The sequence below is a fragment of the Gopherus flavomarginatus genome, chromosome 17, assembly GCF_025201925.1.
Source record: "Gopherus flavomarginatus isolate rGopFla2 chromosome 17, rGopFla2.mat.asm, whole genome shotgun sequence".
Taxonomy (NCBI): domain Eukaryota; kingdom Metazoa; phylum Chordata; order Testudines; family Testudinidae; genus Gopherus; species Gopherus flavomarginatus.
The window spans coordinates 9,428,286-9,442,493 of record NC_066633.1 but is presented as its reverse complement, the minus strand read 5'-3'; the positions used below and the strand labels follow the sequence as shown (position 1 = coordinate 9,442,493).

The 14,208-nt window shown below is 52.0% G+C and overlaps 1 protein-coding gene across 2 annotated transcripts in view; it reads right to left on the bottom strand.

The window, feature by feature from the left end:
* RALGDS (ral guanine nucleotide dissociation stimulator) overlaps window positions 1–14,208 on the bottom strand; it is a 104,292-nt gene that overhangs the window by 65,669 nt on the left and 24,415 nt on the right. The window contains exon 1 of one of the 2 annotated variants that reach the window (XM_050927021.1): window positions 10,969–11,150. The exons of the other annotated variant lie outside the window; for it this stretch is intronic. Within the exon in view, the coding sequence (XP_050782978.1) occupies window positions 10,969–11,064 (96 nt within the window). The 5' untranslated portion in view covers window positions 11,065–11,150. Of the gene's footprint in view, window positions 1–10,968; window positions 11,151–14,208 lie in introns of those variants that run through there. 2 annotated transcript variants of the gene reach the window in all.

The window sequence follows — 14,208 nt, the reverse complement described above, 5'->3', positions numbered from 1 at the left end:
GTTTGGCTGGGATTATTAATGACATTTCCATTTAATGCGACCAGCCAATGTTTGCAGAGTGCTTTGAAGATGAAAAGCGCTGAGAGCCGCGTGGGGTTATTCTTGGCATTTGCTGCTGAGTTGGTTTTTGCTGAGTCTTGAAACCAACGTTAAAGAAAACGGGAGGCCTGTTAAATGAAACACGAGTCACCGGCAGGATTATTCTCAGGGAATAAAGCACAGACAGGCAGGAGAATCTACAATAGGCCTGGCCGACAATGACAATTTTAGGGCAGTTCCCCACTGTTTCTCTGGCACCCATGCAGCCCCACTAGGACGAGCAACCATGGTAACCCTAGTGTAGCCAGCCACGCTGCCATCCAGTCCTGCTCAGAGCAGGGTGAGACACCACTCAAAACCAGTCTACACCAGCACTCCTACTGCAGGGCTGTACAGAACACGGGAGGGTCTAAGATTGTCAGCGCAGACACAGTCCTCATGCCTCGTGGTGCCTAACTCAGCTCTCACCCTGGCTGGTGCAAACCCAGAGTAACCTCACTGGCTTGACAGAACACCCTCTGGATTTACACCTCTGGATATGAGGAGGATTTGGTCTGGATCACGTCTTCTGTGGTTTCTAGCTTCCTAAAAAGAAACCAGCCCATCCCTCGCGCCACGCCGCAGAAGGGCTTGGTGCTCTGTGCTGAGAGCAAGGGGAGAGGGTGTGCTGTTTTGAACGACTGCCTTCGCCAGGAAACAGTCCCACTGTTAGTTTGCAGCTCCGCCCTCCCGATAACATCTCCAACGCAGGGACAGTGGAAAAGACACAGCGTATGAGATAAACATGCCAATGTCTTTGATTCATTACTGTCAGTCCATTCAAACAGCCTGTGCACTGGCAAAGCCTCCGGATTAATCCAAACCCAGGCTGAGCACCAGCCAGGCACATCAGCAAAACGTTTCTGCTCCATTCATGCTTGCACAGCGACAGACAGGGAGGCCCTTAATGCTGATGAGGAGGCCAGGAGAGGCAGGCGGGCTGTGTGACAGCTTGGGATGTGCTGATCCTAGGCAGCAGGCTTCTCCCTAAGACTCTCAGCATCACAGGGCTATTCCCTTTGGGAAGTTGTTAGCAGTGAGTGGGGGGGGGAAGGAGCCGGGTTGGGAGCCTTGGAGAATGAAGTTTCTGACCCAAAAGGGCCATGTGGATGAGTGAGAGGATACAGCAGTGCACTCTCTATGCTCAGTCCCTAAAAGAGAAACCTTCTACATTTCACTCTTCCTTGAAAATCTATCAGGTTTTATAGATGGGGAAAATGAGGCACAGAGATGAGACGAGACTTCCCTAGGGTCACCCAGCAGCAGAAATGAGACTAGAACCTTCTGCTGAGTCTCAATCCAATGCTCTATCCTCTAGGCCACACTGCCTCCCCTGTGCACCAGGCCTCCCTTTTGTGATAGCTTTTACTTGGGGAGGAGGATTAAATCCCAGTAAAAGGGTATGAGGCTGGCAGTCTGCTCTAGTGGATTGTGCATGCACCTGGAAGTTCAGCCCTTCTGAGTTCTAACCCTGGCTCTGCCGCTGACTCCCTGTAGTAAGCTGAGCACATCCTCTGTTTGCACATGCACAACAGTCTTCCCATATAGGAGCCTTGCACGGTCTGATTAGCTGATGTTTGCAGTGTGTTGAAGCTGTCAAGTGCTGTAGACAGTAAATTACTAGCTGATCTGAAAATTCTTTTTGTATATGCCAAAGGACAGTGTTAAACCTAAGATACCCAGGGCTTTCAGCCTGCTTTTACTCCTAAAGCTTAGCTGCACAAAGCACGGAACAATCCAGCACTGGCGTAAAATGGGCCCTAAAATGTCTTTTCCATCTCCTGCCTCTTGGTGCCTGAGCCTGGATCTAAGGTCAAAACTAAGTGTTTATCTTCTAGCTTCCAGAGTTCTGGGGAAAATATATTAAAGGAATAAATCAGCATGTGAAATACAATTTAACTAATTAGCCCATTTGAGTGGAGAATATTTTCCATGATCTTTGAAGTCAAACTTGCTGTGCAAGTAACTACATCACAGAGGGAGGGAAACGAAGAGGGACGGACCCTGGAGTAAAGGGTGGAATTTGGAAAAGCATCCAAGTGACAGAGACACCCTATGACTTGTGCTTTTGTGTCACCTAAGGCTTGTTTTCATGGGAAAGTTTTAACAGTGATACTGGTATAGTTACCCTGGTATAGTTATACTGCTATAACCCCTTATGATTACTGCCATTCTGGTATTAGAGTGGCTGTTTTGATTTTCATTAAACCCCTCCCAAAGCAACATAAGCTAAACAGGGGAAAGGCCCCCTCATATTGGAATAAGTGGGTCCACAGTTATTTTCTCTGTAACTGCATTATGTAGCGCTTAGATACCACAGTGATGTGGGTTATATAAATGGCAAGAGGTTGTGTTGCACTGCATTACGTTGCAGTGAGCTATAGCCAGAAACTGACTGTATACATTGCATTTGAACATGCAGTGCCTTGTAACACAACACTGGACTAACTGTACTGCATTACCATACAGGAGTTGATTGATTGCATTGCTTTACAGCATAATGGGGATTTGAATTTATGATCTCCTGCACCAAGTGAGCCAAACCCCTAGGCAGACACACTGTGCAGTGCATTGCTCCCTGTAAGAGTGTAACATCAGAATGGGACATATTGCACTGGTCTCTTCTGATCCTACAGCTTCCAACTGTCTCTCAGGGTGCGGATGGTGCTGGTTCAGTTAGCACAGCCGTGTAATGTAACGTAATGTAAGCCATTCGATGAAGCATTTACAAATATGCCAGAGATGCCCCCAAAAGCCTGGGTGCATTGCTTACAGCAGCCAGTGCATTGATTTCCCCTTCTCGGATGGGCTTTCACAGCCATAGAAGCAGCTGCTCTTTTGCTGGCAAAGCACTCCAGGTTCTTTAGCAATCCTTCCCGGTTTGCCTTTCTTGCTGTTTTGGGGTGGATTTTGCAATTGTTTCTGCTGAGTCGTGGAAGCAAGAGGCCAAGGGCGTTATCTGAAGCCGGGGTGGGCGAGCCACAGTCAAGCTTCCTGCACAGCTCTACCAATGCCCCTCGACCAGACCTACTCACTGTGGTATGTCTACTCAAGGATTTGGGTCCCATGGTGCAGGGCACAGGTTCAAGAACCTGCCAAGCTACTGTATAAGCTCAGACACCAGCAGCCTGATCCAAAACCCACGGGAGTTACTGAGAGTCACTTAACACCACATTCAAAGGGCTCTAGTCTAGACTAGACCCTGGGCAGCAGTGAGGTCTTGATACATTAGACAAAAGCACTGTATGACGGGAGGAGGGCCAAGCCATTCAGTGTTGCTCAGTGCCAAACCAATACCTTGCACCCAGGACCTCACAGCACTTTGCAGCCCTTTGTGTGCTAACCCTCACAACTCCCTGTGAGGGAGGACGGGGTTACCAAGCCCCATCTTACAGACAGGGAACCTGAGAGGTAAAGTGACCTGCCCACGGTCACACAGCAAGTCAGTGGCAGAACTTGGAGTAGAACCCAGAACTCCTCCCCCCAGATCTGTGCTCCAATTACTAGACAGCTCTTGCTGTGCACCTGGACACTCCCTGCAGGTGAGAGGAGCTCTCCAAATTCTGCTGCCCTCTGGCTGTTTCAGGGAAATGGGGAAGGGCCCCATTCTCAGGGAGAGGCGATTCTGCAGGTGTGCTGCACCCCGCCTATAGAAGGATATTGCACAGAGACTCAGTGTGAAGCTGCTGGTCAGGAGCCTTGTTATCACTCAGCAAAGGGCCCCCAGTGCAATTACTTCTGTTTTAAAAACACACAAAGTCAATTATCAGAGGGGTAGCCATGTTAGTCTGGATCTGTAAAAGCAGCAAAGAATCCTGTGGCACCTTATAGACTAACAGACGTTTTGGAGCATGAGCTTTCGTGGGTGCATCTGAGGAAGTGGGTATTCACCCACGAAAGCTCATGCTCCAAAACATTTGTTAGTCTATAAGGTGCCACAGGATTCTTTGCTGCTTTTACAAAGTCAATTGTCCATCTCCCCCTCGCCTGCAGGAGGGGCGTGTCCTGGACACTGAGCCTGGAGCCAGGCCAGGAGTTCCCATCAGGGCCGGGAAAAGCCTCACGACTTTACTGCCAGATGGGCCAACAGCAGCTGCATACCTGGAAAATGATGTCTTCTCCTGGCCCCATATCACACCAGACAAGATCCTAATCAGAGCCAGAGGCGCAGGCCACAGCAAGGGGCACCACTTCCCCAGCTGCAGGCAGCCCTTCTGTGTTTCCATGTGAATCTGTCATCCAGCTCTCCTTTGGGTGCCCTCTCCATCTGAGTTCCCACCCAAATCCTTCCGTCCTCCAGACATCCTGGCCAGCTTTCCTTCCAATATCCAGCTGACCTGATCCCGTCTCTGTCTTCCCCTAGTGCCTCTCAATAGTCCTCTCCCTGTCCATCTGGCCTCTTGATACCCTGTACCCATTTGTCCTCAAGAGCTCCTGTCCAGACCCTGCTGTACTCCCGCACGCCTGTCCTTCCCCCTTGATCGACGGCCCGAATCCTTCTCTCCTCCCAAGGGATGCTTGGACAGGCTTATACATCCACTGGAGCCCTCCTGCTTCCCACTGAGCAGCAAAGTTCTCCTCGTGCTGCAGTGGAACGGCAATAAGCCCCACAATAGGGTACAGATGCACTGGGAAAATGCAGCATGTTAGAGAGCATGTTACCCAAGAGGAGGTTAAACACAGTGGTGTAGACAAAGACAAGTCATGTTTAAAAACAGGTCAGCTTGGCACGGTTAACGCACACTTTAGATCTCCTTTTCAAAAACCAAGAGCCACAGCACTGGGTGCAAAAATACTTCACTAGCCATTCAGTCCAAATACCTGATCTGCAGCCCCAGTCATGACAACAATACTCACCAATTAGTCGTGCAATTGCACAGATCTTCCCCCCCCACTACAGCCCTGGGCTTCCCAGATTTTGAAAATTAAGCCCAGCAACGGTAGTTTTATCGATCCCGTGTTATCAGTATCTCTCAAAACACTTTACAAAAGAAGGTCAGCATCGTCCTCCCCATTTTACAGATGGGGAAACTGAGGCACAGAGACATAAAGTGACTTGCCCACAGTCACAACAGTAAAAACTGGAATAGAACCCAGGTCTCCTGAAACCCAGGCTAATGCCCTGCTTACCAGCCCACTCTGCCTCTTATGGCAAGTGGTCTGTCTAACCATCCATATAGGCAAATATCTATTAGCTGTCTAGGCTCCTACCTGACCCTCGTCTCCATCGTATCTCCAGCACTCTCCTCATTATGGTGCTGGACTCCATTACATCACTCATTCATCACAGACGTGGTAGCAGGCAGATCGATCCCTCGAGCTGATCATGAAAACAATATGAGCAGGAGCTCTTCTCTGCCTTCTCCTGCAACTGCCTCTTTCACTGGGGTCTCTGAACACTGCACAGCATCTCCCAGCCACAGGAAACACCATGACCAAGAGGTGATCAGTGCCAGCTAAACAGGCCAGCATGAATGTGCTTGCAACACCCATCCCGAAGGGATGCACAGCGGCGTTGGCTGAGCCTGAACGGAGATGCTCAGATGGGACAAATTCTCTATGCTGCAAGCTACTGAGATGGGGCGTGAATTAAGGTCCCCACCAACCGGCGGGTACCCCCCTGAAATACCCTCAGTCGAGCTGGGCTCCTGCATTCTTACCCCATTCCCAGAGCTGCTGAGCAGCATTTCCATGGCTGCAATGGCAACCGAATCCCAGCAGCACCCTGGTAGGGAATGACTCTGTGGGAAGGTCCCCGAATGCCCGCTGTGTCAGAGGCTCCCAACGATCTCGTGTTGGGAAGCAACCCAGGCCTGTGTGTAATGAACACGTGCTGCAGCTTGTGCCAAGAGGCCCCATGGGATGCAGGCTGGCAGGGGTAGAAGCTGAGGCTGCAGGAAACATCCTGGGATCAGAGTCCAATGCACAATCAAACCTCCAGCACATTAAATCAGGGGGAGCAGATCCCTCACACACGCTAGCTTGGCTTACCTGAGTGGGCTAACTCCTTTCATCCACACACACAGTGCAGATGCCTGCAAGGTGCAGCTGGATATCCCTGCTGTTCATGCATCTCTGCTCTATCTGCAGGTCCCTCGAAATCAGTCAAGTTAATTGGCAGTGATTATTTCTAGTGAACTAGGAGTGCTGTACGTGCTGAAGGTCTGGGATACCCGAGAATGCAGAGGTTGGGCTGTGTGTGGAGAAGCTTGCACAGTACCCATCAGGGAGACTGAAACTACGTAGAAAGCGTCTTTCACACTAAGACAAACAGGCTCCGCCATATGTTTCCAGGTATCTCTCCACCCACTGTGGAAATGCAGCCAACTCTGGGGTGGACCATGGCAGCCTAAAGCAGCCAGCAAAGACGCCACGTTGCTAACCTGGCAGTATTGGTGCCTAATCAGGGAGCAGAGATGTGGAGCTGGGAAGAGGCGCTGCAGGGGTCTGTTGGCAGTGCTAAGCTGTTGGCAAAGGGTGCACAGGGCTACGTGTCTCCACTGCAAGATAGCAGAGCCTACAGCAACCACTGTGTGTGTGTGTGTGGGGGGGTGATCATCATCAAGTGCAAGGGAAAACGACTCGCTGACATGCCTGGGAGCTTCTGGGAAAGAGCGTCAGGGGGTCAGTGACTCAGCCCCTGGCATTCACACTCTGCTGAGGCTGCACAGGCTGGGACCTGCAGTGCTGGGGAAGCCGCTGCCTCCCTTTGCGTGAAGTTCATTTTTTATCTCCCCCGTCTGGTCCCCTCAAATTCTCTCTTGCTAGCAGATCAGATCGGGGCTGGGGCCAGCTCACTACGGTGGGGCTCATGTATTCAATCATTTGCTCATTCATTCTTCCTTCTGCAGCTGGATGAATTTCTGTGCTTGAGAAGTTGAGAACATGATCTCACTGACTAGAGGCACGTCCAGTGAAGGGCAGACACAGGACAAGTTTTCATCCACATAACTTTGCCCAATGCACCACTGTCCTGACCCACTGCATCCCCTGCCCATGCCCCTCGCTCAGCTCTGCCAATGTGCCACTGTCCTGACCCACAACATCCCCTGCTGTCCCACACCCCAGCCCCCATGCAGCTCTGCCAGCCCCCATCATGAACAGTGTAGCTTGACTACGTGGACAAAGATCCACTGGGGATGAGGAGACCAACTTCCTCTCATACTTGTAACCTGCAGCAGGATTTGAACGCAGATCCCTGGAACTGCACTCCACGTTAGAAAGGCTTCCACTCCCTGGGCTGGGAGTGGGGTGAAGTTGGTTTGCTGAGCCAGGGGTTGGGGTGAAACAATCACTGCCTGCAATTTTGGGCTGGGAGTGAGAGACCGTGAAAGGTCTTGGGAAATACGTCTCCAAAAGAGTCTGTTTGGGGATCTCCTGGGGGCTGGAGAATGGAGGTCAGAGGGTGCAGAGATCCCCCTCTCCAAATACCCAATGGTCCAGGGGCACCAAAGATTTCCAAACTTTACTGAGAGAGGCAGCCTGGGAAGCTGAGATTCCTCCTTCAGGGGAAATGCCAGGGCAGGCACCCCTGACTGGCTCTCACCAGGTTGGGTCTCTCGATCCTGGCACAGGCGGGCGGCTGATGCTGCCAGCACAGCAACAGAAGACATGAGCATGGGCATGCCAGGAATAATATGCTTAATTTGACCTCCCCAGGGCAGAGAGTGCGAGTTAGCACTTGAGATTGTTCACGTGGAGTTTCCACTTTGGCACATGAGAGATACGGCTCTGGATTTCCCCACCGAAGTTTCCACTATGGCGTGAGCTGTACCAGCCAGCAGAGGAGAAGTATGAAAGGATGCCAGCTCTGCCAGCATATCTGTATGCAACAGCTCCCCCACTTCCCAACAGAGTTAATTCTTCCCAGGCTTGCAGAGGGACGGCAGGGACTCAGACAAGTTTATACACAGCAAAAACAAGCCAGTCTACAACCTGCAGATGCTAATCCTTCTACTCAAAAGCTGCAGTCTGCTCCCAAGCATTGCCTGCTGACACTCGCCCAGCTGGAATCCAAATGTTCTCTGCTAGAAGCAGGAAGGCCAAGAAGTTGGAAAATGCCAGCACTGCTTTGCGCATGATGCACAAGAGTGACTCCTTTCAAGTTAGCTTGACACCCTCAGTGTGTATAGCTTGCGCTTCGGCCTGCTTTACGCTGTAACGCTCCTAAGGTAAGAGAGTCACAGGACAAAGCACAAGCTGTACGCCGAGGGACTCAAGCTGTACTTGCAATGGGAAAGCTGGGACAGATTCTGTGCTCAGCGATGCTGGTGTAAATCCAGAGCGACTCCTCTTACCTCGGACTCACTCCAATGTAACTGAGAGCAGAATTCGGAATGTTTACCAGAGCTGAGGCCATGGGGAAATGCCCATTAGCCCTTCCATCCTGAACAGCGGAGCTGGTATGTTCAAGGACAAACACAGCTCTCTGGCGGAGCCAGGGGCATCCTCAAAACAAGCTTCCCCAGGACCAGGATACACCCCGACATTCCAGCCAACTCACAGTGACTTGGTTGCAGAGACCTGTACAAGCTCCAGCAGCTGCAAAGGGGTTAATGGAAACAACTCCTAAAATACAGTGTTTGTGCTCTGAAATAAAAGCAAATTTGACTTTGTGCAGTAAAACCAGGAGCAACATTAACAAGAAGAGTCCATTCCAGAGCAATCCAGGCCAGGGTTTTCTTCTCTTAAACTCAGTCCGGAGAAGTTAGCTCCAGTGAGCATAAAGATCCAGCTCAGGCTTTCTTCTTCCTTAGTTTACAATAATCTCTCAGGGAATCCTCTACCTGTCTTGGGGCAGCCCAGCTGAGTTCCCCAGATAATGCTCCAACAGTCACAGGTAAATCCAGCACCTGCTTTCCCTGCCCAGCAGGAATGAATTCTGGACTCACTACACTTCTGAATCCGGTTACATGACAACAAAACACTCAGCCTGGTTAGGGCTGTCCAAGCTCCTTGGTCCTAAATAGGGTGACCAGCTGTCCTGATATTATTGGGACCATCCCACTATTGGGGCTTTGTCTTATAATGGGGTCTCTTATCCCCCATAGGATCCTAATACCCCCTGCCCATCCCGATTTTTCACACTAGCTATCTGGTCACCCTAGCCTTAAGGAACCTGCCAACACACTGCAAAGAAAGCAAACAGTGAACAAGATGTCAGGAGGCACTACCCTAAGAGATACAGGCAAATCAAGTGCTCAGATACTGCAGCGGTGAGCACAATAGACATGGGAGGGAGAATGAGATGATAGAAGTGTCAGGATAATGGGACCGCTGGCAGGATCCGGCCCTCTTCGCCCCAGCCCTTTGCAGCACTGGAGGAGGGTGGGGGTTGGCTGCACACCTCTCCTCACTCCCTTGAAACACGAGTCTTCCTGTCTTACTCCATGCCCCTCCGAGCCGGTCCTGAGAAGCAGGGGCTGATCCCAAGCCTCAGTCACTGCAGTGGGAGTTGCAAGGTGCTGAGTCCCCACCTGCTGCACCTCTCCATGCACAGCTTGGTTACCTAGCTCCAGCCAGCTGTGCGGCAGCCATGCAGGTATCCTCATTACCACAGCCACAGCAGCCAACCAGCAGCTCCTGGCCAAAGCCCTGGGGTGTATCTAATTGCAGCTGCTGTGCGAGTCACTTTTTATTTATGGAGACACTTTCCCAGTCTGCTCAGCAAGGCCTGTTGGGAGTTTCTCACCCTGCTGGGACCGGAACCCGCTGCCTGGCATGTGAGGGAGGGGAGACACAAGGTCCTTCTCCTTCTTTGTCTTCTCTGGGTCTCTTTAAAATCACCGCCACCACATGGGAATCACATCAATAAATATAATCACTCAAGCAATAAGTGTGACATCAACATCAATACATTAATTGCACCACCGTCAAGAAATTCAGATATAATATCCCCGCAACAACCAAACTCTGCCTGCCCCCGTTGGGTATACCCATGATGGGCGCAATTCTGCCCCCAGTGAAGCCAGAAGCAGTTTTGTCCCAGACACCAACAGGACCAGGACGGGGTACCATATGATCACCCAATATGCAGTATGAACAGGGAGACCAGATGCCACCTGCGTGTGTCTAAGCCTACGGAAAGAGGGGCCGTGATATTAGGTTGTTGAGCAGTACAGCATGTCACATGGCCCAGTGCTCTGTAATCAGGTCTGTAATGTACTCACACAGAGGGCAGAGTTAAGGTTGCTGAAGGAACCTTGTCTCTGAATTTCCAGGCATTGGATGCAGCATTGAGGAGGAGATTCCCAAGCACGCCAAACAGGATTTTTGCACTTAATGGGCCAAATTCCACTCTGAGTTGCTCCAGTGGGGTTTGCACCAGAGTAATAGAGAGCAGACTAGCTCAGAGCGAACTGCTAAACAGCTGGAGAGACAGTGAGTGAAGGTGTAAAACAAAGCCTGTGCAGAAGGAGATTTAAGTGCTGCAGCTGAACGGTGCCTCTGAAATTCCACATCAGAACTGTCCTGCATTGACACATGGCAGCCCACACCGACGGGCTGCCCTGGGATGACACAGAGATGGGGTTTCACTCGTTGTCCCACCTCACATGACAAACATCCTCTTTTGCTTTGACTGGTGAAATGCATTTAACTTTCTAGAAACGTTTCCCCCACCCCTTCCTCCCACATTTGGTCCCTGGATTTTGGAAGAGCAAGAAACAGCCTGCTGAAAAATACGCCTCTGCAAAGGAGAGACAGACAAACTGTTGCTCAAGGAGATCACGCCAGCCCTCAGCAGCACTAACTTCACCAGAACTTCCCCGTTCCCAGGAACGCGGCTGGTTGGACAGGAGGGTGGGGATCAAAAACCCCTCCCAGCCCCTTATGCCCCATCCCCACCCCCTCGACCAGAACACCCCTTCTACTTGCTTTCTCTGTACTCACATCATCATCCTGGACGCTCAGAGGAATATCCAGCATGCACATCTGCATGGGCTGAACCAGAGCCTTCTGCACATTGAACAAAGGTTTTGCCTCCATCTTCCCAGTGCTGGAAGAATTTCTCTCTCCCTCTTTTTCTCTCTCTGTCTCTCTCTTTCCTTCCAATTCTTAGACTAAGAGTAAGTCCAGCCCTGGCAATGAAGTAGATCGAAGCTCTCCCTTTGATCAGCTTTGCCAGCGCATCTTGCCAACAGCTGCTGCTTCTGCTGCACTAAGAGGTCTTATTTCCTTCCTTGCAAATCAAAGAGCCGCGGAGCCACACCAAGAGGCTTTCCGTGTGCGTGTGCAGCCAGCGATGTTCTCGAGATCTGAGAAACAGCCCTTCTCTGCAAGCGTGCCACAACATGCTCCTTTCCCCCAGCCTCTCTTCCTCTCGCTTGGTGTGATCTATGCCGTTAGCTCCTGCTGCCGCTTTGCACCGGTGCGGGGTTTCCAGCCTCATCTACATGCATGGCACTCGCAAACCCCTGTGCATTGTCTCCAAGCCACAGCAGGTCCTGCCTGCTGTTGATTTCCTATTAGGATCGAACTGTGTCTGCTGTAGCTACAGCATTTCCCTGTGGTGGTTGTGTCAGGTAGGCAAGCAGTACTGGAGGAACAGGTGCACGGAGAGGGCAAACTTCAGCCTTAGCCTCCCCCTTTTCTTTCCTTCTTCCATCCCTCTCTTGTATTGTTTACGGCACCATTTCAGACAAATGCCTCCCTATGCTCACAGGGGCACCAGGAGGCTCAAATAATTCATGCCGAGAGCACTGGGAGTTCTTGTGATGGAAGAGCAGTGCATTGCTAATATGGACCAGGTGAGATTCGCAATCATTTCGCTCATGAAAAGCTTTGCCCCATGGGCCAAGGCAATGCCACCCATCAGGGAGCCGTGCCAGTCACAGAGTCCATTGCATTCTGCCCTGGGTTTGAAATGGGGCTTTGCTGGAGGAGTGTGTGCCCCCACAAGGTCCATCAGCACTGCCTGGATCGGTGTCAGCGGGGAGCTCTCCCCTACACCGGGAGTTTAATGTCCCTGCTTCCATGGGTAAGTCCTCCCAGCAAACCCCGTCCCTAGAACTCTTCGGCTCATCAGCATTAGAAGCACAACTCTTGGGTGCAGAGGAGGAAACAAGAGGTCTGCTGGGGCAACCGCACTGGCCTCCAGCATCTGGAGACTGGGGACCCAGTGAAACAAGGCTGCTGGTCACCATATGGATTCGTCACAAAACAAGGCCCATGGGGTGTCTCTGCCCAGTATTGTGTCTTCCTTGCTTTTCCTGGGGGACGGGCGCTGGCTGGAGAGAGGCTGTTCCTCAAGGAAGCATGGCTCTCCTGCATTCACCCTTCGCTCAGCTCTGCTAGTCCCCTGTGCACAGCTCAGCACCTCACCCTGTGGCAGACAGCTGGCTCCTGCCAGATGGCAAGGCTGCTCGGCGCCAAGTCCCACCGCCCTTATCCCCACCACTGCCAGAAATCAGGCCTGTTCCATCTGGTGAAATGGCTGGTCAGAAAGGAGCAGGCCAGTGGGTCCAGGTAACTGGGCCCAGTGAGCAGACGGGAAGTGGCTGGAATCCCCTGGGTGCTCTGTGCAGAGCTAGTTCTAGATTCCAGCAGGTACAATTTCAAATGGCTCAATTTCAGCCAGGTCCCAACAGAGAAGGAGCCACCCTACTAACGAGAGCGACCCTCACAACCAGCCCCCTTCCAGGTAGTCTCTGCAGACAGGCCAAGGGTGGAGTGGATGGGGAGTGTAAACTCCCATCTCCTGCATCGGTGGCAGAGAGCTCCCCTGCCTTGGCCCGCATTGATGCTCCTGGACCCTCACCCCAGCATCTCGCAGCAGTGCCAACCTGTGCACATAGAACATTTCGCCTTGGCTGTGCGGAGTAAGAGGCCTTTCAAAGTCACGCTGGGAATATTCACCAGGGGCTAAGAGAGCCCCATGGCAGCTGGTTGGGGATGCATAGCATGATGGGGAGTAGTGAATGGGAACCCCTCGGCTGGGCATACACAAGGAGGCCTGAGTCTCCACTGTCCCTCGTTGGGCAGCAGTCAAGACCCTGCTGTTCCAACTCCATCCGGCTGGCCTTGGCCACAGGCCCTGGCCTGGAGCACACGTGGATTTCCTGGGGAGCACTGGCAGGGACCTGTCGGGGTTTGCATTCCTCTGCCATTAGGTAACGGGCTGCTCAATGTTCAGCCTCGGAGCCGCCGCAGCTCCCTTCCTGCTTTCCCCTCATGTGGGTGAGTCACTCGCACACAAGCCAGAGCTGTCCAAGCAGGCCTCGCACATGCACAGCCTCATGGGGAAAAGCTACAGCCTCCTCTATGCCAGTATCTCTCCAACAGCCCTGCTGAGATAGCCTGTCCCTGGGCACATGGAAGGGGACTTTCCCCGCCACCTCCTGGAACTGTTTCCCAGGCTCCAGCTACCCGGAGCTGGGGGAGGTGCCTACTAGAGGCAATGCTGCCTCAAGCAAAGCAACACTCCTGTCTAGAGCCTAGTATCATAAACCAGGACACAGCTGGGGGAGGCCAAGAGTCAGGGCCTGCCCTCCATTACACTGTGGTAAATCCGCAGTGCCTCCACTCAGCTCATTGGGCCCAGTGTCTGCTACCCAGGGCCTGCGGGGTCATGGCGACAACGGAGAGGGTGGGGTTAAATACCACCTTTGTACCGCACAGTTGCCAACTTTCATGCAGTAAATAAGCAACCCGACTTTCACAATAAGCCGAAGATCAAGCTAATCCCATTTCAAAACAAGGCCAAAACAAGCCAATCCCTAAGAACCCCAACACTCTAGGTGACTAGATCCCCCCGGCGTGCAGTCTGGGACTGTGGTGGGCCCGCTGTGCACCCCTGACTCTCTCCCCCCCTTGCCCCTGCTTGCCCCTACTTGCTGGGAACCAATCAAAAAAAGAGAAGCAACAAGTTACAAGCCAAAAACTAGCCAACAAGCAACTCACAAGCCAATAAAGCCAAAAACAAGCCCAATTTCTGCTTTTTTTCCTGGGTTTGGCACATCTGCCGCCCATGTTTTGGGCCTGTCCAGGGGCCTGCCCGGCTCTCAGAGAGTTAGAGCAGCTCTGAGGTTGCTTTAATGGGAGCTCAGGCTGCCATATGGCTCATGGGCAGCTGAGAATAGCCAGAGTGTTCCAGCCACACCCTCTTCCTCTCTCTAACCATCCCCATTATCC